Below are 24833 nucleotides of genomic sequence, written 5' to 3' on the forward strand. Positions count from 1 at the left end.
TAGGTATCTCACCTACTACGTCTTATTCTTGGCAATTATTCAAATCTCACATAATGATTTTAATATTATTTATTATTTATATATATATTTGGTGAGGGTTATAGAAAATGAAAAAAGAAGTAAGAAGAGATGATAATATTATATGAATATAATAATAAATAACAGTGATACATATTAAAGTAAATGATAACTGATACAGCAAAATAACATATAACTAATAACTGATAGAAATACAAATATACAAAGAATTACAGACAGAGATTATCAAACAGACAATTTTAAATTTTATTTATAGAAATGTTTATTATATTATTAGATTATTTATTTATTATATTTAAATTGTATAATATTAGTTAAAATCTTTGTTTAATATTCTGTTTAATATTCTGTTTAATTAATTATCGGTATATATACGTATATATATATATATATATATTAATATTTCGTATAACTAATATATAAATATTCAAGCTATATATATAAATATTCAAGCATTTATTTGGAAAGTGATTTAAGTTCATTTTAATATTTTTTTTGGTTATTGACAGTAATAACATCTATAATTGGAAGTTAAGTAATTATCGTAAAAAACATTTTGTGGTTAAGAATAAAAAAATAGATTTAGCTTATTATCAAAATAAACTGTTCAAAAAATAATTTATTAATGTATTAGACAATGGATTACACTTATTATATGGTGATATGTTGTTTGTTATTTAACACGTACATAGAAAAATATTCTACAGATCTTATTCGTATAATGTATTAGATGTAGAAAAGAACATTTCAAATAATAATATCTTTAAGACAAAATTGATTTATGGAACATCTTGCATACGTGTAAGTAGGTAAATTTGATTGAGGAAAACTAAAAGACGTCAAGTTTTCACATAGCTTACTTGAAACATCTCATTTTTGTAACCTTTTACTCTACATTCTATTTTTCTCTTTCTCTTACTATCCGTTGGTATATCTTTTTCTTTTTTCTTTGCTTCTTCCTATCCAAGTAAGTAAAAATTTCTTTTTCTTGGCCGTGCATACGTTTCTCTCCGCATTCTCGGTCGTGGCCAATCGTCGAGCTCTAGCTGACGGATGTCGCAAGCTCGTAATTTCCATGCTTTTTTGGCGTAGTACCAACTTTCATCGTAGTACTTTGCGTTCTTCGAGAGAACACAAAGAGGGAAGCGTGCTATGAGAATAAAAGAGAAAGAGATAAAGATGAATATATATATAAAAGAAAGTTACATAAAAGGGATATATAAAAGAACAAACAACTGAGAGCAATTACATGAAGGAAATACGAAGAAATTCGACGTTAGAAAAGAGAGAGAGTATCGCAGAATATTGTGAAGGAGAAAGGGGAGGGGCAGGGAGGGATTGATATATCTGCAGAATTTATATAAATTATTTTCTCCTTTTTTATTTTCATTTTTTTTTTTTATGTTTTACACAGAGAAACATTCAACTAGAAAAAATATAAAAAGAATATAAATAAGTTTTATTTAATCTGCGTGATATATTTTTTCTTTTTTGATTGTAATATTTTTTTCTTTCTTTCTGTCTCTCTCTCTCTTTTTTTTTTTTTTAATCAAATACATCACATCCATCACAGGTTACGTACGTATATGTGTGTCATATTGACGTTCGTATTTTAATCAAAGCATCATCGAATTTGAATCATCGTCGTGTTTGGTATGCCCATCATACATCAAAATCGAAGCACGATAACTATTTTAAATAGTTCGAGAAATTGTGAGATTAATGTTGTAATAAATAAAAAGTAATTCAAATGTTAACGTACTTAAATATCATATACGCAATGTTTTAAGGGCGGCTGTGCATTTTTATATGTAAGTTCTATTTTCATGAAATTTTATTCTATACTACCGAGCATACTCTTTTTCATTTTCTCTTCAGTTTTTTTCTTTTTTTTTTTTTTTTTAAATCGTGCTCTTATGCATTTCACTCTTTGCGGTGTTTCGTCGTTGATGATTTTTTTTTATTTACTTATTCATGGTTTTTTTTTTCTTTTTTTTCGCAAACGAATTTTAAGAGAGAGAATATATATTATTTTTTTGTTTATTTTTCTTCTGACATTTGGATTAATTCTTTTACGCTAGGATTAATTTACAATGTCGAAATAGTTTATTAATTTATATTTTTAATCGATCATTTTATTATATATTTGATTAAAAGTGTTCGATATTTGGTATCTAAATAAAAAAATTGAAATAAAAAATAGATAATAAACTTAATAAAAATATTTCTTATCAATTTTAAATAACACTAAGTAGTTATTTTTTTGTTAATTATCAAGCTTTTAATAGTGTTTTATATTTCAAAAAAATAATTAGTATTTCATTTATATTTAAACACTTTAAATATTTTATAATTAAAAAAAAAACAAAAACAAAAAGGAAGTAACACTATTATTTCTTCTATTAAAAAACATTTGGATACTTGAAAAATTTTTATTAGTGAAAAACGATCGAAGTTGTAACTTTTGTCGAATTAGGAAGGAATTTTCTGTGAAATAAGTAGGACGTGGATTTACCGAGATAGAATCGAAGAGTCCAGTCTTTTCAAGGATTTCATTCAAGGATTTTCAAGATTTTCTGAAGTAAAATGTACAATCTACTTTCTCGCTAGAGAAAGACTGTTGAAGTGCCACTAAGACAACGCGTAAAGAAAAGTTTTGTAAGGACTCGTTCTACGAATTTTGGATCAAGAAAAAACTTTTAAGGATGAATCAAGAAGATAAGAATGAAATTAAAAGGCAAAGAAAGAAAGAGAGAGACAGTGAGAAAAAAGAGAATTAAAGAATTAAAGAATTATGACAATAATTAACATTTGTCAAACTTTTTCAACAGACTGTCATTAAAACGGTATATCTAGTTTTAATTTTTTTTTTCGTTTCATTTCATTGTATAATTTCCATGTTTTTTTTTTAGATATTTTCAATCACTTGCAGTATATAAAATTTAACATTCGCGTTTTTGAGGCTATTCTATTGGCCATAATTCACGAGTTTGTTTTGCTTCTTTTTTTAAATCCATATATCTACTGTATTATACCGACCAAGCAATGTATGAAAAAAAGAATAACAAAAAAGGAAAATTAACTTTGTTTAATATTTATTCGTTAATATTATTTAGTAATAACAATTATGGACTGATAAGAGTCGATACGAAGTTTGGGTTGCTTGTATTTTTTTCTTTTTTTAATTTTAAATAGTACAAGTCAATGATTTAATGATTTATTTAAATCGTATCAAATATCTTTTTGCTGAGGTTTTAGGATTAAATTGGGATGGCGAATTGATATATAAGATAAATAATATTTTATTATAAATACTTTAGTATACTATATTATAAAATATTATTATACTATATTAAAATATTATTTAAATACTAAATGATACTATGTAAATATGCGATAACACAGAAAGAAAGACCATTGTTCATAGGAGTTCATTGTTCAATTCCTTTATACTTAAACTTCTGTAGCCCTTACTGAAAACATAACTTCTTCCATCGGTAGAACCCGGTGGGGGAACCCTTCTACTATTTGTCAATCTACTATTTGTCAATCTACTATTTGTCAATCAAGTTGGGGAAGGGATTTCGGGATTTTGGATATAAAAACCCTCAAAAAACCAAGCATGCTCTCACTTTCATACAACTCAAGAACCACATAACATCGACTACAAGAAGAAACAGACCTCGAGAAGAAGCAGCAGCAACAGCAGTAGCAGAAGCGGCATACACGCATTAACTGTATACACGCAGCAGCAGTTGCAGCCGTAGTAACAGTATACATGCAGTAGCAGTATACACGAGGCATCACAACAATCGCAGCATCGTTCTGCGATATTGTGAAAATGTTTCAACCCATTAAGGAATGTACCGAATCGCAGCTTAAACGGAAACGTGCTTCGTTAAAAAGTAAATTCACGAGATTCAAAAAATTTATAATGGATTTAGGCAACCCTGATGATGAAGACATAGAACTGTTAAAATCAGAAATAGAACAGATCGAGTCAGACTTAACAGAATTCGAAAACGTCTAAGCCGCATTGATAGATTTCGCGTTAGAGGAAACTTGGGAGTCATACATAAGCGAGCGTGATGAAATTCGGGAGTCAGTTGAAAAATCGGTAATAAGGGCGCGAAAGATAGTGCAAGACTTCGAGCGTGCTACGACAACCAGTACTAATCCGTCAGTTAATAACCCGGTAGCAGTGGTCTCCGCGGGTCCATAAATCGATACGTATAAGCTTCCGAGGTACAACAGGCCTAGACAATTAACATCAATGAGTTTACCGCATTTTAACGGTCGGTACGAGGACTAGCCGAGTTTTTCCGAGAAGTTCCAATCACCTATTGGTAAAAACTCAGAATTGTCTGATATAGAAAAATTCATATTTAATCAAATAATCAAAAATTTTCATATTTAATGTCCTACTTATCGGGCAATGCAGAAAAACGAGTATGGGATTTAGCAATTACCGAAGAAAATTATCGTGTAGCCTGGGATTTATTAGAATCATGTTACAACAATCCTATCGTTAACGGCCATAGCCGTGCTAAGAACACAAGATCTCATTCGATCATTAACATTAAGCAGTATTGGGCACGGTTAGTACTTGGATGAGTGACCCGCTTGGGAACACCGTGTGCCGTTAACACTTTAATCCACCTGCATGATCACTGGGTGGATTGAGTAGCTCAGTTTGGTTATGTTGCCGGTCCCAAGCCCGGATAAAGGATGAGGGTTGTGAAAGGTTAGGTTAAGTCCCCCTGCCCGACGTAAAAACCTAGAACAGGCTCAAAGAATTCCGACGACTCGCCTGGGGAGTTGCGATGAGGAACAGGCAATTGTGCCTATCTTTGAAGAAAGAAGAAAGAAGAAGAACAATCCTATCGTATTAATTAATAAATATGTAAAGGCAATTCAAGAGTGTCCAAGGATAAGTAAGCAATCGCCAGAATCATTAACCGAGGCCGCAATCACCCTTATTTCTAACTATAAGGCATTAAAGTCGACCAAAATGAATTTCTATGATGCTTTCCCCATATATACGGTAGTTTCGCGAATGGACGATCAGACAAGGTATGATTGGGAGAAGCATCGTCCCAAACGGGAACTACCAACCGTAGAACAGCTTGCTGATTTCTTGTTTGAGTCCGGAGAAATACTAACAAATTTATAGCCCTCAAAGAGTCTCAGAGACACAGGAAAGAGCCGCACAAAAAATTCACTTAAATCGACATCTCGGTACGGAAACTATCGAAACACAACATAAAAAAGCTCCCATTATTCAAATCCGCAAAAGACCATCACAAGGAAATGCCACACCGGAACGCAGTGAAAATCTATTTATCGCGAACTCCCACTTCATGCTTCTTATGCTCGGGTAATCATGACACATTTATATGTGAACAATTTTACAACCCATTTTACAAGCAAGTTGCGAATCACCCAGCAAAGTGTGAATATACCATTAGCCGGAATAAATAAAACCGAAACTAATGTCAACAAGGCCATCGTAACTACAATGCAGGCGCGGGTAGAGAAATACGCAGTTGAACTAAAATTTTTAATCTTGCCGAGCCTAGCCAACATTTCGCCATCGCAACCAATACCATCGGGGGTTTTAGCTATACCTTCAAACATTCCACTTGCTGATCCCGGTTTCGGCCAATCGGCAAGGGTAGACGCAATTCTCGGTACGTCTATTTTATATGCCTTATGGCGCGCCGGTCACCTTCTCCAAATCAACGAATCCATAGCCTTACAAAACACGCGATTAGGGTGGATCGTGGTAACGAATGTAAACACGTGCACTCCATGAAATATCAAATGTCATACTGCCAGCATTGAATTACAGGAACAAATAGAGAAATTTTGGCTCATTGAGCAAACACTATAAAAGAAAGACAACATCGGAATCGTGGACGTATTAAGGTATACGTGGCAGTATTCGTTTGCTTCGCCACAAAGACAGTATATCTAGAATTAGTGAGCGACTTGACGACCGAATCATTCTTTTCGTTTCATTAAGAAGATTTAGAGCTCGCTGGGGGAAATGTTCGGACATACATGCATATTTTGATAATGCAACGAACTTAATGGGCGCTGCGAATGAAATACAGTTGTGCGTCTTTCTTCAATTGGCGAACGATGGCGTTAAGTTTTTTTCATTTCATTCTTTACACTTCTATCCAATGATCCAAATAATCTGCGTGCTCTTACACTTAGGCATTTCCTGATAGGTGACTCGTTAATAAGTTTGCCAGATCACGATTACAGGGATATACCATGCGGCCGACTAACGCAATGGCAACATGTGCAGCAAATGCGACTACATTTTTGGACTCGATGGAACAAGGAATATTTGAACGAGCAAACTGTGCGTAAAAAATGGCACAGGGGTACAACTAATAACATAAGGTTAGGAACACTCGTCATTCTGAGGGAAGGTAATACCTCTCCCCTCAAGTGGCCATTAGGTCGAGTGTCAATTTGCATACGGGTTCTGACGGCATAACGCGTGTGGTGACGGTGAAAACTGCCAATGGCCATTTAAAGCGTAGCATTAAAACACTTTCTCCATTGCTCAATAACACGGAGATTGAAAGAACTTAATTGAGCAAGTTTGGATATCTACCACCAATCATAGTAATAACATGTGATGATTAATATTGAATTGTGTGAGAAGTCATTGTTGGAAGATACCCGTTCAAGGGGGGTGGTATGTTGCGTAGCACGTAACGTAAGCCGTGAATTATAGTTTATTTCCATTTTTAATATTAAAAATTTTATTAATCAGTGTATACCTATTGTATGTTTATTGTATATTATTGTATGTATATTAAATATTATTTTTTTTCCGACATTTTTTTTTATAACACGTAAAATATTACTATATACTTATATTATATAATATTTAATTACATATTGTAGAATATTATTTATTTTTATAATATAATATTATACTGTCGTATTTAAGAATAATTTCTTCGTATTTTTCATGTAAATAATTCTAGAATTGCATAACACATTCTGATTATTCAGGTCTGGTATTACTCGCGTGCATTTTAAAACTGACATATTGTAAAATAATTAAAATAAATTAATGATATTATAGTTTATTCAATCAAATTATTGTTTCTTAAAAATAAGTAAAAAATAAATACGAAATTTTATGAATTGAAAAAAATTGTATTATAGAAAAGGGAAGAATACAAATAAGACTGGTAAAATATTATCGATATTTATGAACATAAAGTTTAATGCAGTATCAGTACGTATAGCACAAAGCTGGTTTGGAAATTTTAAATGTGTAAATTAATATGTAGAAAGATGCATTTCTCTTTTGTCAACAACCATATGGAAAAATAATTCAGCTCAAAATTAGCAGTGATAAAATTGTTTTAGGAATTGAATAAAATAAAATAATTTTTAAATCATTTGGTTATATGATTCAATAAAAACATATAAAACAAAAAAACGTAATTTACTCTAATTATATATCGTATTACACACCTATATAAAGTTTACTTTTCAGGTTTTGGGGTTAAAGTAAATAAGTAAGTAAATAGAACTTAAGTAATTCGAGGGTAGTAACTCAGGATGACATTTAAAGTAGATGCAGTTTCACGATCACGCGTATAGAAGACTAAAAGTCGTGGTGATGACTTTTAACCACACAGGGGGATGACATAAGGATCCTCGACGGTCAGGAGTAGAGAGAGAGAGAGAGAGAGAGAGAGAGAGAGAGAGAGAGAGAGAGAGAGAGAGAGAGGGAGAGAGAAAGAGAGAGAAAGAGAGAGAAAGAGAGAGAAAGAGAGAGAAAGAGAGAGAAGGAGAGAGAAGGAGAGAGAAGGAGAGAGTAAGAGAAAGAGAAAGAGAGAGAGAGAAAGAGAAAGAGAAAGAGAGAAAGAAAGAGAGAGAGAGAAAGAAAAACGGACTTTGGGGGTTGTTCTTAACTGTGAACTTAAATGTTGCCGGAAAGGAAGCCCTTTGAGAACGAAGTTTTCTTAGTACTATTAAGTCAACTTTTAAAAACGTCATAGTTAAATAAGAATTATATTATTACATTTTGCAATGTTTTCAACAAGAAAACAACCAAATGATGACGCGTTCAAGTGTAAATTGTATTTCAAAAAAAAAAAAAAAGAAAAGTGTAATCTACATGAAACCAAAGTTTGTAAAAACGTTTTGTTAAAATGGGTTAATAACTGCAAATTTTTCTGAACTATTTTAAGTACTTTTATATTTAATTAAAATTGACGAATAATATTATTTTTCTACCCTGTTTTTGTGTTTAGTTTTTGTTTCTTTCTCTCTCTCTCTCTCTGTTTCTGTATTTTTATTTACTTTTTTTTTTAGAATTTATTTTAATCGTTAAAAATAATTAGCGATACTTTAATTCGGGTCGGAACATACCAAAGAGAAATAAAATATTTTTCTAAATTTTATTTATAGGATTTCTTCGTTTAATCTTGCTGCAAGCATAGTAGTCGAGCCAAATAAATCCGACGATTTAAAGGATCTACTTCCGTACCAACTTGCAAGAGAATGGCGAATTCCGTTTATCGTACCATTGTTAAATCCTCATTTAGGAAGATTTTGAAGAGATTTCGGTGAAGATAGATAAGTTTTCATGGATGTCGGATTCTCGAGGTAGTAAGTTCCTTTTCCTTTATTCCTTTCTCTTTCCTCTTAACTTTCTGATAAACTCACCGTAGTGTACATCAACATTTTTCTTTCTTTTTCGTGAGATATACACGTATATTTTTTTCTCTATGGGGTTGACGTTACTTAAGTAAAACAAACGATACAACTAAATATTATTTTATCGTTTGAAACATTTTCATATATTTCAATGTGATTACGTCAATTATTTTTTTCTTTTTTCCTGTTTAAAATATTTCAAAATTAATATCCTTCTTTTCTTTTTGTTTTTTCATATTTTTAGGTAATTATTATTTTTTTCCTTTTTTTTTCTTTCTCGATGACGAAATATAAAAAAAAAAAATAAAAAAAAGTATATGTCTTTCTTACGTTTTTTTGTTTTTTGTTTTTTTTTTTCAAGTAAATTTAAGTCAACGTTGGTGCATCTGTGACTTGCAAACATAATCATAAAATTCTTCTTTCCCTTTCTCTTTCTCTGTTTTTCTTTTGAAAAGATTTTTCTTGTTTGTTTTTCCCCTTTTTTTTCTTTCTTTCTTTTTCTTTTTCTTTTTTTTGTGAAAACAACCTCGAAAGGAGAGAAATTACCTTTAACTGCTTACAATTAGACGATGGAAAGTTGGCTTTTCCTTCGCGCTCCGTTAATTACATCGAGTGTTCGTTCCCTCCTCGTCCCCTCGACGCGAGAAGTGCCGCGAGAAATTTACCTCGATTGCAGACCCCCTCCCCATCTACCCACCCACCCTTTCTTTTTTTTGTTTTGACGTTTTGGTTTGCTTTTTTATTCTTCTTCTTTTTTTTTTTTTTTTTTTTTTTTTTATACAAGTTATACCTAGCGCAGAAAAAAAGCTTGTTCTCATAACGCCTTACTGCTCGAAATAAATGCGAATAAATTTGTTTTTTTTTACCTTTCAAATCGATGAGATTTGATTTTTTTTCCTTCTTCCCTTTTTTTTTTAAATTCTTTTTTTTTGCTTTTTGTCCTTCTTCTTTCTCTACTTTTTTTCAGATTTTTTATCTCCGTTTTTAATTTTTGTTAATTATATCTTATTATTCACATTCATATTCTATATTATTCACAAATTAACAACAATAGTAATAATTTATTTATTTTTAATAAAAAATATTTAATTTCTTTCTTTTTTTTATTTCTCTCTTTAAAAGTGCGATATTGTCGTTTATTTATTTAAAATATGATAAAAATCAATATTTTCAGATATAAAAATATTATCACATTATCTGTAAATATATAAAATGTATAATTTTTTGTTTCTTGTTTTTTTTTTTAATTTGAAAATACAACAATGTCGGTTATTTGTTTAAAATATTATTTATTTAATATTTTATTGTTATTAAGGGGCTCCATTATTGTGAAATTTTGAAAAAATCGAATTTTTCTTTTTTGCGTATTTAGATAATCTACATCTTTAAAAATAACATACTAAAATTTCAATTGCATATCTCAAATAGTTTTTGAGTTACAGCTATCTAATATTTTTTTATTTATAACGGTGAAATTAGTAACCTAAAATTTAAACGCGTCTTTTTCGATACTACATTTTCCTAATTTGTTGCAATTATAACTCGAAGACAAATCATCCGATCGATTTGATTCTTGTTGCAGTTTCTTTTATATATATTTCTGCATACCATGAACATACCGTTTTCTGATCAAATAAAAAATGTAATTTTAGCAGGCTAAAAATCATCAAATTTTCGCGTGAAATTTGAAACTTTTTTTAAAACTCCGTCATTTTGTTAAATTTCAATATTTCATTTCGACTGAGGTTCATGGTACAGGAAATTTCTTCTAGTTTAATAAACTTTTTGGTTTTTTTGATTTCATGCACTGTGAAGGTTGCTAAAACTGCAGCTTTGGAGGAGGAGACTTTTTTTTTATCCTTGGGAGATTGCGAATAACTTAATTTTCATTTTAAGCTTAATTTTCAATTTTTCGGTCTAAAAATGTTGTCATATTTTCATTACATATACACAAATATCATCTTAAAAAATTAAAACATTCCATGCAGTAGTTTTCTGTAAAAAAAATTCCGAAAAATCACCTTTTTTCAGGCGGTCACACTAATGGTGCCCCTGAACAGTATCAATATCTTAATACTATAACGAGAAAGAAGAAAAAAGAAAATTAAGAATGTTGGGGAATGAGAAATTAAACAAAAATACAATGTTTTTTTGTCTCGTGTGAACGAATAGAAATTTAAGATATAGATAATGAACAGTGATTAGCATTAAAATTGCATGTATCGATATTCCTAAAAATAACCAAAGATGATTTTCTTATAAAAAAATCTAAGGAAAATGTTATTATTTTTTATCGTGTTGTGATAATATGATGAGTATGTGTGTATGATAATTTATTGTGGAATGAAAGAAATCGTTTCTTTAAAAGGGGGACGCATTTGTTTTATTTTGTAAAATGATACCACTTGAATCTGTAATCTAAAGTGTTTCGTCGTCTTACCGAAACTTCTCGAATATTCCCTATTAGAAATAAACGAGTAATATAGATTTTTTATGTTCGGGAATGATCGGGAAGTTTCGAGAAAGACGGTATAACGTAATGACGAAAGACTATAGGGGGTGGAGGTGGGAGATGATGAGTATGTATAACCAATGAAAGGACAAGTGGGGTGCATTTGGTATTGTATTGTTTTGAAAAGTTATGAAAAGTGTGTGTGAAGAAGTACGATTTAATAATAAATAATTAAGAAGTTTAATAAATACGACGTGGTAAGAAATAATTTTGAAACGTTAAGAAATTAACATGAAACGTGAAGATTATTTAATTAATAATTTAAACAATTATAGATATAATTTTATCTTTTTTTACTTTATTAAATTATAATTTTAAATAAACATTATTAAAATATTATAAAGAAATATAATTAAATTATAAAGTTTATAGGAATACAACTATAATTGATCATTTTGTCGTTAGATGGAGTTACATGTAACAAAACACACAATGTATATTCCATTTGACTTTAGATTACGTTATTTGCAGTTGAATTCGAGATAATATATAGATATTAATTAGCAAACCATTCCAACATTAATTATTATTGATTTAACATAGTACAAAGAAATCTTAACATATACGGTATCGTGATAGATGTTGCATGATATGAATATCCGAGAATGAATTATTATAGTATAATATAATTTAGAATATTGAGATTATTTGTTTTATAATTATCTTTGTTATATAAAACTGAACGATTACTCAAGTAACTTTGATACGAATGATGTAACTTAATTTTAATTTTTCGTTCCTGACATCGAATAAATTTGATAAAATTTGCATTGTAATATTTGCGAATTGCATACATCTTTTTTTTTATTTTGTGTTTGTTTCCGTTCCTATTTATTATTTGTTCTTATTTTTTTTATATATATATACGAATATTTACGAATAAAATATTATATTCTAAACAATAGTTGAAAAGTTTTGAGCAGTTTAACGTAGATACTTCGTTTTTTTTATTTTTGATATAAAATTGATTAAAAATTATTTTAAATCCATTCTCGTATATTAACATTAAACCCATCGACACTTCATATACGTATATTTTATATGCTATAAAAAAACAAAAGCATAGAACTTCGTATAGAATGAGATTTTTGCTTAATTGGATAGCGAGAAGAAAATGTTGTCTTTTACTTAAAAATAAATTGTCATTTATGCATTTTTTATCCGAATTTATTTTCCACGTTACAGAATTTTTACAAATTATCTTTTCGTTTAATGTTAAATATATATTAGATATATTAACATATACAAAAAAAAAAAAATCAAAAATAAGAACAGTTATAAAATTGATTTAGATATCTTCTGAAAATGTCAAATTTTCTTGACAATACTGATTCCTTTGGTACGACGAATATTGATTATATATATATCATGATCAATTTATCGTTAATGCCAATACAATGAGGCATACAGGAGTAATGAGATCGCGTTTTCCATTGTTACACCGAATTGTATGGGTGCGTGTGAGTTCGATTTTAAAATTTCTATATATCCTCGATTTCTCGTATATACCCATAACTACTATACACCCTTTTATCTATACACGTTTCCTCGATATATTTCACCCTACTCATTTTACTATATTCGACGATCAAGTCTGTGAAATTCGACGATCGATGATACCTTTCTGGTATCATCTCTCTCTCTCTCTCTTTCCCTCTCTCTTTTCCTCTCTAGCTTACCTTCTCCACCACCCCTTCCCCCTCCTTTTACCCCTTTTTGCCTCTTTGCATCATCAGTGCTGATGCGTTTGTCAATTAATTTCGTTCATTATTCAACTTTGTCATTACGAAACTCAACTAGACGGGCCAACGCTTAGTCGACTAATAATAATGATCAATAATAATGAATTATTATTTAATTTTATACGACGTTAGTTTATAATAAAATGTTTTAAACGTTTAAGGTAACAACATTTTTGTGTTATTATTACATTATGCGAATAACGATAATAATTGATTATTTTAAAAGATCATGGTTTTATACGTAAGTATATAAATAGTTTGATTTTTTTTTGGATTTTTTTTTAATGGTTATTTATATTAGGTCGATATTATAAATAAATATTAAAATAATCTTAATTTAATATTTGTATTAAGTTTAAATGGTCATTATACATGTATATTATATTTGTAATAAAATATAATATTGCAGTATGAATGAAAATGAAAGACAAATGGATGAATAAATAATAAATAAACTTCGTAAAAATTAAAAAAAAAAAAGAAAATAAAGTTTGTATTTTAAAAAGGGAAGAAAAGGAAAGAAACAATTGTAAACCAATTTTATTTTTTTGAGGTTATGAACTGAAATAAACTGTTACTTATATTATTATAATTATTTAATAATTATATTGTATAAAGAGAAAAATAATTATTTATCAATAGATGATTAGTATTTATTATTAAATATTAATATTTACCAGGATCTAAAATTTTAAATTATCTTTTATAAATATTGACAATTAATTTTGTATACTTTCAAAAATATTTCTATATATTTATTGATTATTTGTTTAAGGAAAAATTATCAAAATAACTAATCAAATGAATAAAAATTGTCTTGAAATTATGATAAATCTACTTTCTCCCATGTGTATAAATTGTTGGAGAAATTTTCCAGGTCTTATACAAGGAGAGGAAATGTTTGTTCGTTAGAGAAAATGAATTCTGTGGAGAAAACAGCATGAAGGTATATATTCCCAAAGGGATTTCTTCTAGGTTGATGGGGTTCTAATGGGTCAACGTGATATCCTTGCCACAGTGTTTTTATCGTTCTCTTCTTCTTTCTAATTTATTTTCTTTTTTTCTTTTACCTCATTTTTTTCCTTTTCTTCTTATTCCGTCATTTTAATAGTCGTTAAATATAAATACCTTTAATTTTATTTCACATTTATCTTAAAAATCTGTAAAAACTTTCCTCATTATGATTATTAAACTCATATATAGTATATGCATTACGTTCAATTTTTAATAATCATTTTTAAACAAATAAATTAAATAAAACGATAAATTTTTCGCTCAAATTCGTTGGAAATGTTTACCTAGACGTTTAAAATCACGACCTATTGTGTCTTTTATTTTTAAAATTAAAATTACTCTATTAAAAATAATGAATTTAAAAAGAATAGAGAAAAATAACAGAACAGTTTTCTGACAATAACAAATTTTTTCGTTATTTTAATGAGTTCGGTAAAAATGCTACAACTCCCGTTCCCTTTCCAAGTTCTCTCCCCCTCCATATAATTGTACATTTCTACACTGAATTTACTTTCTATCGTAAAGTTAATCCAAGGATGTAAAGTTAATCGGACCACTAGGTACATTATCGGATCATTAATCCTACCACGATGTTACTACCTACGATGTTCCCAAGGAATCTTTGAAAATCGTTCTTCACGATTGTAGGTCACCGATTCGGTTTCTACATTCCCCACCCTTCCTTACACTCCATCCTCCATCCCCCTATTCCCATCTCCCTCTATCTTTCTTTTGTCGTACCTCTTAGTTTTTCTTTTTTTTTCTTTTTAATCCTCTTCACCATCGATCATCCGTGTCTTCGAGACGACTAGGTTTTTTCATTTGGATTTATTTTTTTTTTAATATCTAAGGCAAAAGGATATTCACGTTAGAAAATTGCATTTGGTATTTCTATCTAATTTTGATATATATATATATATATATATATATATGTGAGTGTGTGTATGTGTAACCAAGCTGATATATCAAAGTCTAATATGCGTTTATTGTTATTTCCGTTTTGTATTTCTTTTTTTAATTTTTTCTGACTGATGGATAAAATAATGCATTATTATGTCAGAATTATTAACTTTATAGAGAGAAAGAATTATTGTAATATTTTGTGTAAGAATAAATTGTTACATTTTAAAGCGTAACAAATGAATTATTCGTTGCATTGGATCGAACAATAATAATTAATATTGAAAATTTTCGATATAAAAATTATTTTATCCTTGGTTAATTGATTATTTGAAATATTACAATGTTTTAATAGATAAAGTATTGTATATTATTCTTGTTTTTATTTAAAATATATATAATATAAAATAAATCAAAAATTATTTGTTTATAATTTATTTTTATTCATGTGGTATTCTATTGAATCAATTTGTTTTTAAACTCTACGCTATATCGTAGTTCATTAGGGTTTCCTTTTTTCGAACTTTTCAGAACTTTTCAACCCTCTTGGTTGGTAGGCCAACAATTTTTCAATTTATCGCCGTTTTTTAGGCTTGAGAACTTTCTTTCACCTAACTCGCGTATATTTTTTCTATAATTTCTTATTCTTTTTTTCGGAATCAAACTGTAAAAAATTTATTTTCCCTTTTTAACATGAAACAAAGTAGTACATAAATATACATGTTAAAATTCTCTCTTTTTTTCTTGCAAACTATTGAGTATTGGGTCTTATTGTTTTTTAACAGTGTATGAACTCTTACAACTAACAAAAAATTTGGTATTTGAAAATTCTGATGATGCCTTTGTTAGATATTAAATATTGAAAAATGTAAATCTTATTAATTTAAATATAAACCGGTAAACATTAACGTTATTATTCGTTGACCAATTCAATAAAATGTATCGACTTTTTTTTGCGTGCCCACGATCGCTAGTATTTCCTTTGACTTTCAATATGTCAGAAATTTGAAGAAAATTCGGAATTCGTCAAGCACGTTCATCTTTTATAGTTCCTCTAACTGGATTCAACGCATACCAATGCGAACATCATTCGCGAGTCTTTGATTTTTTGTACTAGATAAGAATATAATATATAATACATTGATAAAAGATAAAGGAAATCGTGCTGATAGAACAAAAACCCTCGGAAAATAAGGGGAAATTTTTCTCTTTTTTTTCTTTGGCCTCTTTTTATTTATTTCCTTTTTTTTCTTCGAGCGAGAGTGAAAACGATCGTCTTGAGGTTCGTTGAATTTGAAGATAACTTTCGAAAACTCGTTTACGAAGGGATAGAAATATCGTTAGAAAAAAAAATATAAGAGCCGATAAATCCCCCATGGGGAAAACTCGTTATCCTAGAAAATATACAGGGTGTTCATAAATAATAAAAAATATTAATAATGTTAATAAAATTATTTCTTTAATTATTGACATAGGAAAGTAATAATTTTTTTATTTTTTTTTTTTAATGAAAAAAGAAACAAGAACATTCAGAAAAAAATATTTTAATAATTACAATTAGCAAAGTTAGTATATGTTGCAAATGCATTCACGGTAATTCAATGTCGAATAACGTGGGTTCATTGACAACGTAGGATTACATACAAATGTTTATACGAGCATGTAAAAGAAGCAATATTTATCTATGAATTTTAATTGTCTCATTTAAAAATCAATGATAACGTCGTTGATGCTTTTTCTTTCTTTCTAATTTTTTAATTACTTTTCTAATTAATGGATCTCTGTGGTAAAAAAGAAAAGAAAAGGAAACCAACAGACAAAAGAGATAACAGAAATTACGGATGAGTGATCGCGGTTGCTTTATTGTCTTTTATATGACGTCGTCACGCGAACGAAGAAAAATCTTATGTTAGATATTCTACGATTTACTATTAACACCTTTAATACCAAATCTACCAACAATTTAAGGAAAATTAATTGATACCAATAATCTTTTAATAATTTAAATATAATAAATAAAATAATTTATTAAATAGCAATAGAAAAACAAAGTATTCGCAATTACAAATAATTCTCATAAAATCGAAGGAAAAAAATAAAATAACCTAAATCATTTTTTATATTTATATATATATATAATTATAAAAGAAAAATAAAAAACTTAGTTGTATAATCAATTATTACTAGCCAATTTTTGATTTCTATTTATAAGCTTAAAAATAAGCACAAAAATAAGAGTCTTTGTTCATTAAAAACAAAAGAGTGTTTTTAAAAAATCGAATGTGCAGATCACACGTGTTAAAAGTGAAACCTTCAAAAAATTAAGTTTCGAGAGAATGAGAAGAATGCAGAGTATCAAGAGTAAGATAATTGTAGGATTTTTTTTATTATAATATTCTTACCATATATATCAAAGGGAACCGGTAATGATCTTGGGATGGGAGTAGCTGACAAAAATTATAGCTTTCCAAATTCTAAATTAAGATCGAAATTATATGAGTGCATGCTTCGTAGTATGCAGTCGCACACAAACACACAAATATACAACCGTGAGCGATAACTACGAAGCAGAGCATAGAGAGGAGACCGAGAATAAGAAAAACTGTATGTATAGCTACATTCTGTCTCATTCTCTCGCAGGCTCAATCCTATATGTTTGTCTCTTTTTCTCTTCTTACTTAGATTAAGGCCGTTTCTTTCCCCCACTACATCACCACGTTTCATTTTTTCAAATCACACCCATTCTAAAGAAGTTTTTGCTTCAAAAAATTAATAATTACAGAACCATAAATGTAATCATTGCTAAACCTGTATATACACATATATGTTTTATAATATTATTATTATATTAGTCACTTTTTTATATTTCAATTAATGATAATTATGTTTTATTCTTTAAATACATAGTAGCAAAAGAAAGTATGTTTTTAAAGTAAATTAAAGTAAAGTAAAGTTACGTTTGATATCGAATTCGCAACTTATCACTAAAGTCAAACAACGTGAGTATGTTTGGTAAAATGAATACCGTACTCGTTTGAAGAAACAAAAACCATATGTTGTTGACTTCTCGGAGAAACGTTGAAAACACCTTTTTTTGGATAGTATTGAATAAATATGAGAAAGTGTTAATACAGACATTACTAGAATTCGTAATAAAGAAAAATAAAAAAAGTCAACAATGAAAAAACAATATTTAACATTGAACGTAGACTTGAAATAGAAAATTGAATAATAATAGTATTTGACTGATCGTGTACGTAAGTTCAATATGTTAACACGTTAATAGTACCAGGTGCAAGACTTAGATTCTTAGTTGGATGAAGTGAAGCGAAGGGTTACGCGATCGGCACCATTTTCCTGATGAAATTATATATATTTTTTTTTAAAGTCGAATGACGGAAGGAGGTCAGTCAGACTGTTGGACTAATTAACTTGGTTTGCTCGCAGATAGCTCTAATGCGATTGCTAGTTCTACGAGTATGGGCTTCTGGACTAGTAGGACCTGTACGAGAACAATCGAATTACTCTTACTCGTCCAGTAATTACTCTCGGCTCGTTATGTGGCTTAACTAACTTCCCGCGGAAATTGTGAGAGTGAGTGAGAGACAGAGACAGATTGATACTGAGTCGTCATTTTCGCGTCTGGTGTGTGTCTATGTGTGTGTAGGTGTATGTATTAAAATAAAAAAAAATTAAAAAAGCCTTATCTTAAATTATAATTTTTTTTCTTATATATATAAGTAACATTGTTCGAAACTACTGAACCGAACTTAATGAAATTTTATTTATTTTGTGTGATTATTTTTAACTTAGAATATAGGATAGCTTTTTTTTACGATTATTTTTATTTTGTATTGCTAATTTAAGGATTTATTATTTATAGGTTATTTAGATCTTTAGGTACTGTAAGTTTTCAATAGATGGCGCTGTATTATAATTCAATTATTTCACGTTTTTTTCAGATTTACATATGACACAACTAACCTTACTTTTTATATTTTTTTCGACTATTATTATTTTATATATTCTATTGTAATTGTGGTATTATTTTGTGTGTTGTTATAATTTACTTAATAGTTAAGAACTATATTAAATTAACATTTTATAACAAAGCTACAGCAATACGTGGCCGGGATATCTAAATATATATATATATTTTTATAGAATATAGATTATATATATATTTTTTGTTTTTAATTTTTTATTTTAATCAACCTATCCTGCAAGCAAAACGGAAGCAAACACGTAGAGAATGAATCAGTTATTACGATGGAATAATTTTGTCGAGATATTTCTACAAGCTTTTCGCATTGTACTTATTAACGATGTTGACTTGCTTATTTACTCGGATATTACGGTATTTAATACGTACCGATAAAATATTTTCTGTGTTCTACATTATTTTATTTTTAGAGGAGAAAGTGTAGGTATACATATATTTTCTTAATACTTTGCGTACATATTATACCTGTGCGTATTTTTTTCTATATATATATAGGTATTATTTGATTTTTCTCTTTACATTTCTTTTCTTTTATATTTCCGACTAACTTTATTATTCGGTCATTTTAGGTCGTTGTTCATCGTCGGTGAAATTAATGATGCATCATCATTAGATAAATGAATATTTTTCTTTTCTTTTATCATAACGAATTGAAATTTTCATTTGTTATTTATAATATCAATAATTGTAAATCGATGATATTGATATGTAATAAATATTTAAAATATTCTATATTATATCAATTAATAAAATATATTGTAAATATTAACATTCAAATAATACACAAGTACAATAACTCGTCGAAATTTGATAATGGTTTATTAATCATTCATTTATCATTTATTTCACGAAAATTTTATTTATTATTAATTACACAATATACCGAGAGAGTGCATAGATTTAAATATTTCCAAGCTAGGACACTCATAACATTTCTCTCTCTCTCTCTCTCTCTCTCTCTGGTATTTTTTTCTTCTTTTTTTTCCTATCTTTCCGATACGTGGATTGAAAAATGAGTATAGAAAAAAAGAAAATATCGGATGGATTTCTCGTAGATGAACGAGTTAAAAACACGGTCTTTGAAATTTTGTCCACGTACCGGCGCATGGTCTTTGCACTTTTGGCATCATCTAGACAAAAATATGCGATGGGAACGGATTCATTAATTTAATTAAACGCTCAACGAAGAAGCAGAAGCAACGTTGCTTTCTACTTATTACATCGCCGGATGTTGCATAAAAAGGCACACGCGTTTTAATTAAACTTTACACACGACCGCCTTCGCGCATAGTCACACATACATAGAAAGAAAGAGAGAGATATACATAAATATTGTTTTACACGTATACACATAGACCACGACCCATACACGTATATACATTTATGAAAAGACAGATACAGTATGAACACAATGAAAATTCTACATACCATAATTTCGTCCTACTGCATTAGGTTAGAACGTTAACGACTTAATAATGCCCAGATTTTCTCTCTTGACCTTTAACCGTTTATCATGATTTCGGAAAAGCTTGTTTGACGCATAACTTCGCTTCAGATTAAATTTATTTGCGATAAATTTTGACGTGTTGATAAAACTAGAAGAGTATTAGTTTGACACAACTCCCAATGCCGTGAACTCGAAAATTCGCTTCATTTCAAATAATGTCATCGGCCTGAAATGACATTTATTAGCTACCTTTTCTCTCCAATCTCGAATTACATAGGATATATATGTAAGTATATACATTATACATAGATATATACATCACACATATCTCTCTATATACATACACATGTATGTATATATCTGGAGCAATGAATTGTCTTCTTTATTTTACGATTAGAGAATAAATGGATATTCGATCAAGTTAATAATCTACAAATGAATAATTTTTTTCTAATTTAGAGAGCCGTCATTTACAAAAAAAAAAAGAAAAATACAATTATAGGACTAATTTTCTACTTAATTATTTTATTTCGATTTAAATGTATTTAATGCAAAAAACTTATATAAATAAATAAATATTATTATGAATATATTTCTGTAAGATGATAAGATAAAATATTTTTATGTGTATACGTATGTGCATGTGTGTGAATGAGTAAAAGCGATAAGAAACAAGTTGAAGGATAAATAACGATCATTAAAATAGATAATATCAAGGAAATGAAAAAGAAAGAAGAAAGTAGAAAAAGGTGGTTAGTGGTGGTCTATTGATTCTCATGGGGTTCATTCGCCTTGATAAAAGGGGTCATCGGCAATGACCTGTGCAAGATAAGGTAGTGTCCAATTTCCACGGTGCCACTGTGGCCCTCTAGCTATGTTACATTTAATACTGTCAACGAGCGTGTAGTTGAAATATTACCTTGTAAAATATGAAACTGGCCGAGTTCCATCCCGACATTACGCAGCTTTACGTCATAGCTAAGAGAAATAGTACTATACATACATACAACGTTTCTAAATTATAAGAAGAAAGTGTTCTTAGAATAAAAAAGATACAATTATTATTATTATTATATATACATCTATTTTATTATTATACTTATTTTATCCTATATTTAATTATTTTCTTGAACAATTATAATATTTTTCGTAATAATTATGACTAGTATATTTTATACATATATACACATAAATAATAATAAATAATAATTAATTGAGAGTATTATAGACACATACGTCGTATAGATAATTATTAATTGTCTTTAAATGATTGTTAATTCATTTTTAATATTAACCTTTTTGTATTCTTTCGATCCTTTGCTCATCAATTGATCTTGAATTTCTTGCAAAGTTTTCCCTTTAGTTTCTGGCAAAAAAATAATCGTAGTTGGTATTGCCGTAATTAGTAGTATCGCGTACATCCAATAAGTAAACTTTTCGGTCATCAAATCTATGAAGAATTGATAGGTCGAGGATGATATGAATGCGAATATGGCTGCATTGATACTGCAAATACTGGCAGCTACGCATTTTATATCAGGTGGAAAGATTTCACCTACTATAGCACTAGGTACCGGTAATAATCCAGCAAATACAGCAATTTGAAATAATATAAACGAAGCTATTGGTATCCATTGAATTTTATTTGGATCAATATCTGATTCCAAAAGTTCAAAATGTATTCCCAATACTGTCAATGATATCGCAATTGCAAAACATGAGACACACATCAGAAATTTTCTTCCATAATAATCGATCAGTCTTATCGATAACAAACAACCGAATATACCACATATTGCAATTATTATAACGACTAAGGATGGTTTAATTACAGTCACTTCAGCATTTTCCAAAATAATTTCCATATAAAACGCTATGTTATTGATACCGCACGATTGAGTATAGAAAAATAAAACGTTCGTTATTATCAATGCTTTTCTCATTTGCGGTATCTTAAATTTTTGAAGGGTTTGCCAGATAGATTCGCTGCAGGAAGATTCGATAAATTGTTTCAAGTTTAAAAATTCTACATTGACGTTAGAATTACGATGATACCATAGAATTGATTTTTTAACTTTATCAAATCTTTTTTGGATCATCAAATGATGAGGAGTGTCCGGTAACCAAATAAATAATAACATATAAATAGTACTTAAGATTAAACAAACGGAAGATGATAATATTAATGATAAATAAGGACCCATGATGGACATTAACAAATAACCACATGACATACCGATCATACCAACTAATACTAATGCACCTCGTATATTTGAATCGGCGATTTCACCTAAATACAATGAAAAACAAGTATAACACACTCCCAAATAAAATCCACCGAGAAATCTTCCCAAATATAACCAAACAATGTTATTCGCGATTATTTTAAAAATCCAACACAATGATATGGGTACACTGGAAAATAATATTGTTTTTCTACTGCCAAAGTATGCAACAAAAACTGCACCAAGAATTCCACCAATTATTCGTCCCACGTTTACAAGCGATACAATTATGGTTGCTTCTTGTTTAGTTATCAATATGATCGATTCACCGGATAATAATTGTGCTATGTAGGGCGATGACCATCCTGCCACTAATCCTATTTGCATTAATTGAAGACCAACTGGAACAAAAATAAAAAAAATAAAATAGTATTAATAAGAACAAAATAAAATAAGATAATACAAAAATAAAATAAAATAATAATAAAATAAGAAACAAACAAATTATAAGAGATCGATGAACTAATTAAAACGTTTGACGTAATTCAAAATAAATAATTATTTGAATTAAAATTGCTAAGAAACAAACAAAAAAAGAAAAAATATAAGCAAATTCGTAATAGATTAATAAATATATATTTTTTTAAACTTGAATCATTTTAATTTAACTTACCACCAATTCCACCAATCCATTGAGGCCATGTAACATTTTTTTCCACTTTCTCCTTTTTATTCATATTTATATTCGTGTTCTTAGTGTTAGACATCTTTCACATACAACTGCTGCTCAACTAGTGTTGAATACTTTGGTTCGAAAAGTATACATATTATCTATTCCAGTTATTCGTGTTAATATTTTCCCCCACTTTAATGATGAAGTCTTGAATGATAAATTTGTTTTGTATCAAGGTGCGATTTTATGCTGACGCTTGACGCTAGCTTTGAGCATCAAATTTGACCACATTATATAATTTCGATTGAAGTGCCATCTAGATAAGAAGCAGCGATAAAGCTGAAAATATTTGAGCACTTTTTGCACTCATTAGCAAATATTTATTAATATTTTATGATTTATTAGTTTTGATACGATAATAATTATTTATTTAAATGAATGAATTTCTCAATATATATATATATATATATCATTTTGTTCAAGAATATATAATAAAGTGCTTAACTTTAAATTTTACGCACTAATAAGATAATCTACTAAAGTATGAGTTCGTGATTTATTAAATAAGATTTAATAATTTTCAGAATTATCTGTTATATTATCGATAATTGATAATGATACGATTTTTTCTAAAAATATACATTTTTTATACTCGGATATAACTTCGGATATAAAGGTAAATATATATGTGTGGGTGTACGTAAGTAAGTTACGTAATGTTTTTATAAGTGTTTAATTTAATGTTTCAAAAATATCTTTGATTTGTTCAAATCAGAAATGAGCCTTTAACTATGAAGGCCTTGGAGTAGCACTTTTTAAAGATTTATCATCCAATTAATCCAAATTTCAGTTAATTGAGATGATCTATTTGTTATGTTATTGAAGACATTATTCTTTTTTAAATTAATCACAGATTTGATATCTCTATCAAATCTAATAACCATGAATTTAAACTTTATTCGATTAAAATATTTCTATTACTACTGTGATAACTGGGCATATCAATGGACAAAATAAAACTTTACGTTTTTCAATAATTTCAAAATTACACTTTTATATATTAATGTAATGATAGGGAATATTAATAAGCAATAAAACAATTTTGAATATTTTCTGTCATGTAAAAACCTTTATTTTACTATTACAGTTTATTATAAATGATTTTAATAATAATTTACTAAAATCGTCTTAATGTTGGCTATCGTAAAGTAGTAAAAACAATGGGTCATACCATTTTAAAAAATAAAGATGATCTTAGAATCTCTAAACCTTCACCAATACAAAAGAAATTGTCATCGCTACATGTCTTTTTTTATGTTTTACAAATTTTGTATCAAATATTATTTCATATTATTGCAAATGATAAATATTCAAGGTGAACAAATTAATTATTTTTATATATGAATATCTCGAGAATAAATGGACAGAATAACATGGTTATGTAGATTATTTTTATAGGTTTCTTCATGCTCTATAAGAATATTGTAAAAAATATATATAGTTTTCTTTAAAAAAAAAAAAAAAAACGAAGGTAATCTTTATATCTCGTGAAAAACATTTTTTCAATTATTTCATTTT

The 24833-nt window shown here is 28.6% G+C and overlaps 2 protein-coding genes across 2 annotated transcripts in view; one reads left to right on the forward strand and one right to left on the reverse strand.

Annotated features, from left to right (window-relative positions):
- Positions 1-24833, forward strand: part of LOC149030442 (uncharacterized) — a 194043-nt gene that overhangs the window by 48060 nt on the left and 121150 nt on the right. The window lies entirely within an intron of this gene.
- LOC107066962 (facilitated trehalose transporter Tret1-like) lies at positions 21579-23759 on the reverse strand. Its single transcript, XM_089179137.1, has 2 exons — positions 23256-23759; positions 21579-22983 (listed from the first exon to the last, which is right to left on the reverse strand). The coding sequence occupies exons 1-2, from the start codon at positions 23347-23349 to the stop codon at positions 21620-21622; spliced, it is 1458 nt and encodes a 485-aa protein (XP_089035263.1). The 5' UTR covers positions 23350-23759; the 3' UTR covers positions 21579-21619.

This window comes from Polistes dominula, unplaced genomic scaffold, assembly GCF_049000335.1.
Source record: "Polistes dominula isolate Pdom_NZ unplaced genomic scaffold, Pdom_raw_medaka contig_37, whole genome shotgun sequence".
NCBI classification, from domain to species: domain Eukaryota; kingdom Metazoa; phylum Arthropoda; class Insecta; order Hymenoptera; family Vespidae; genus Polistes; species Polistes dominula.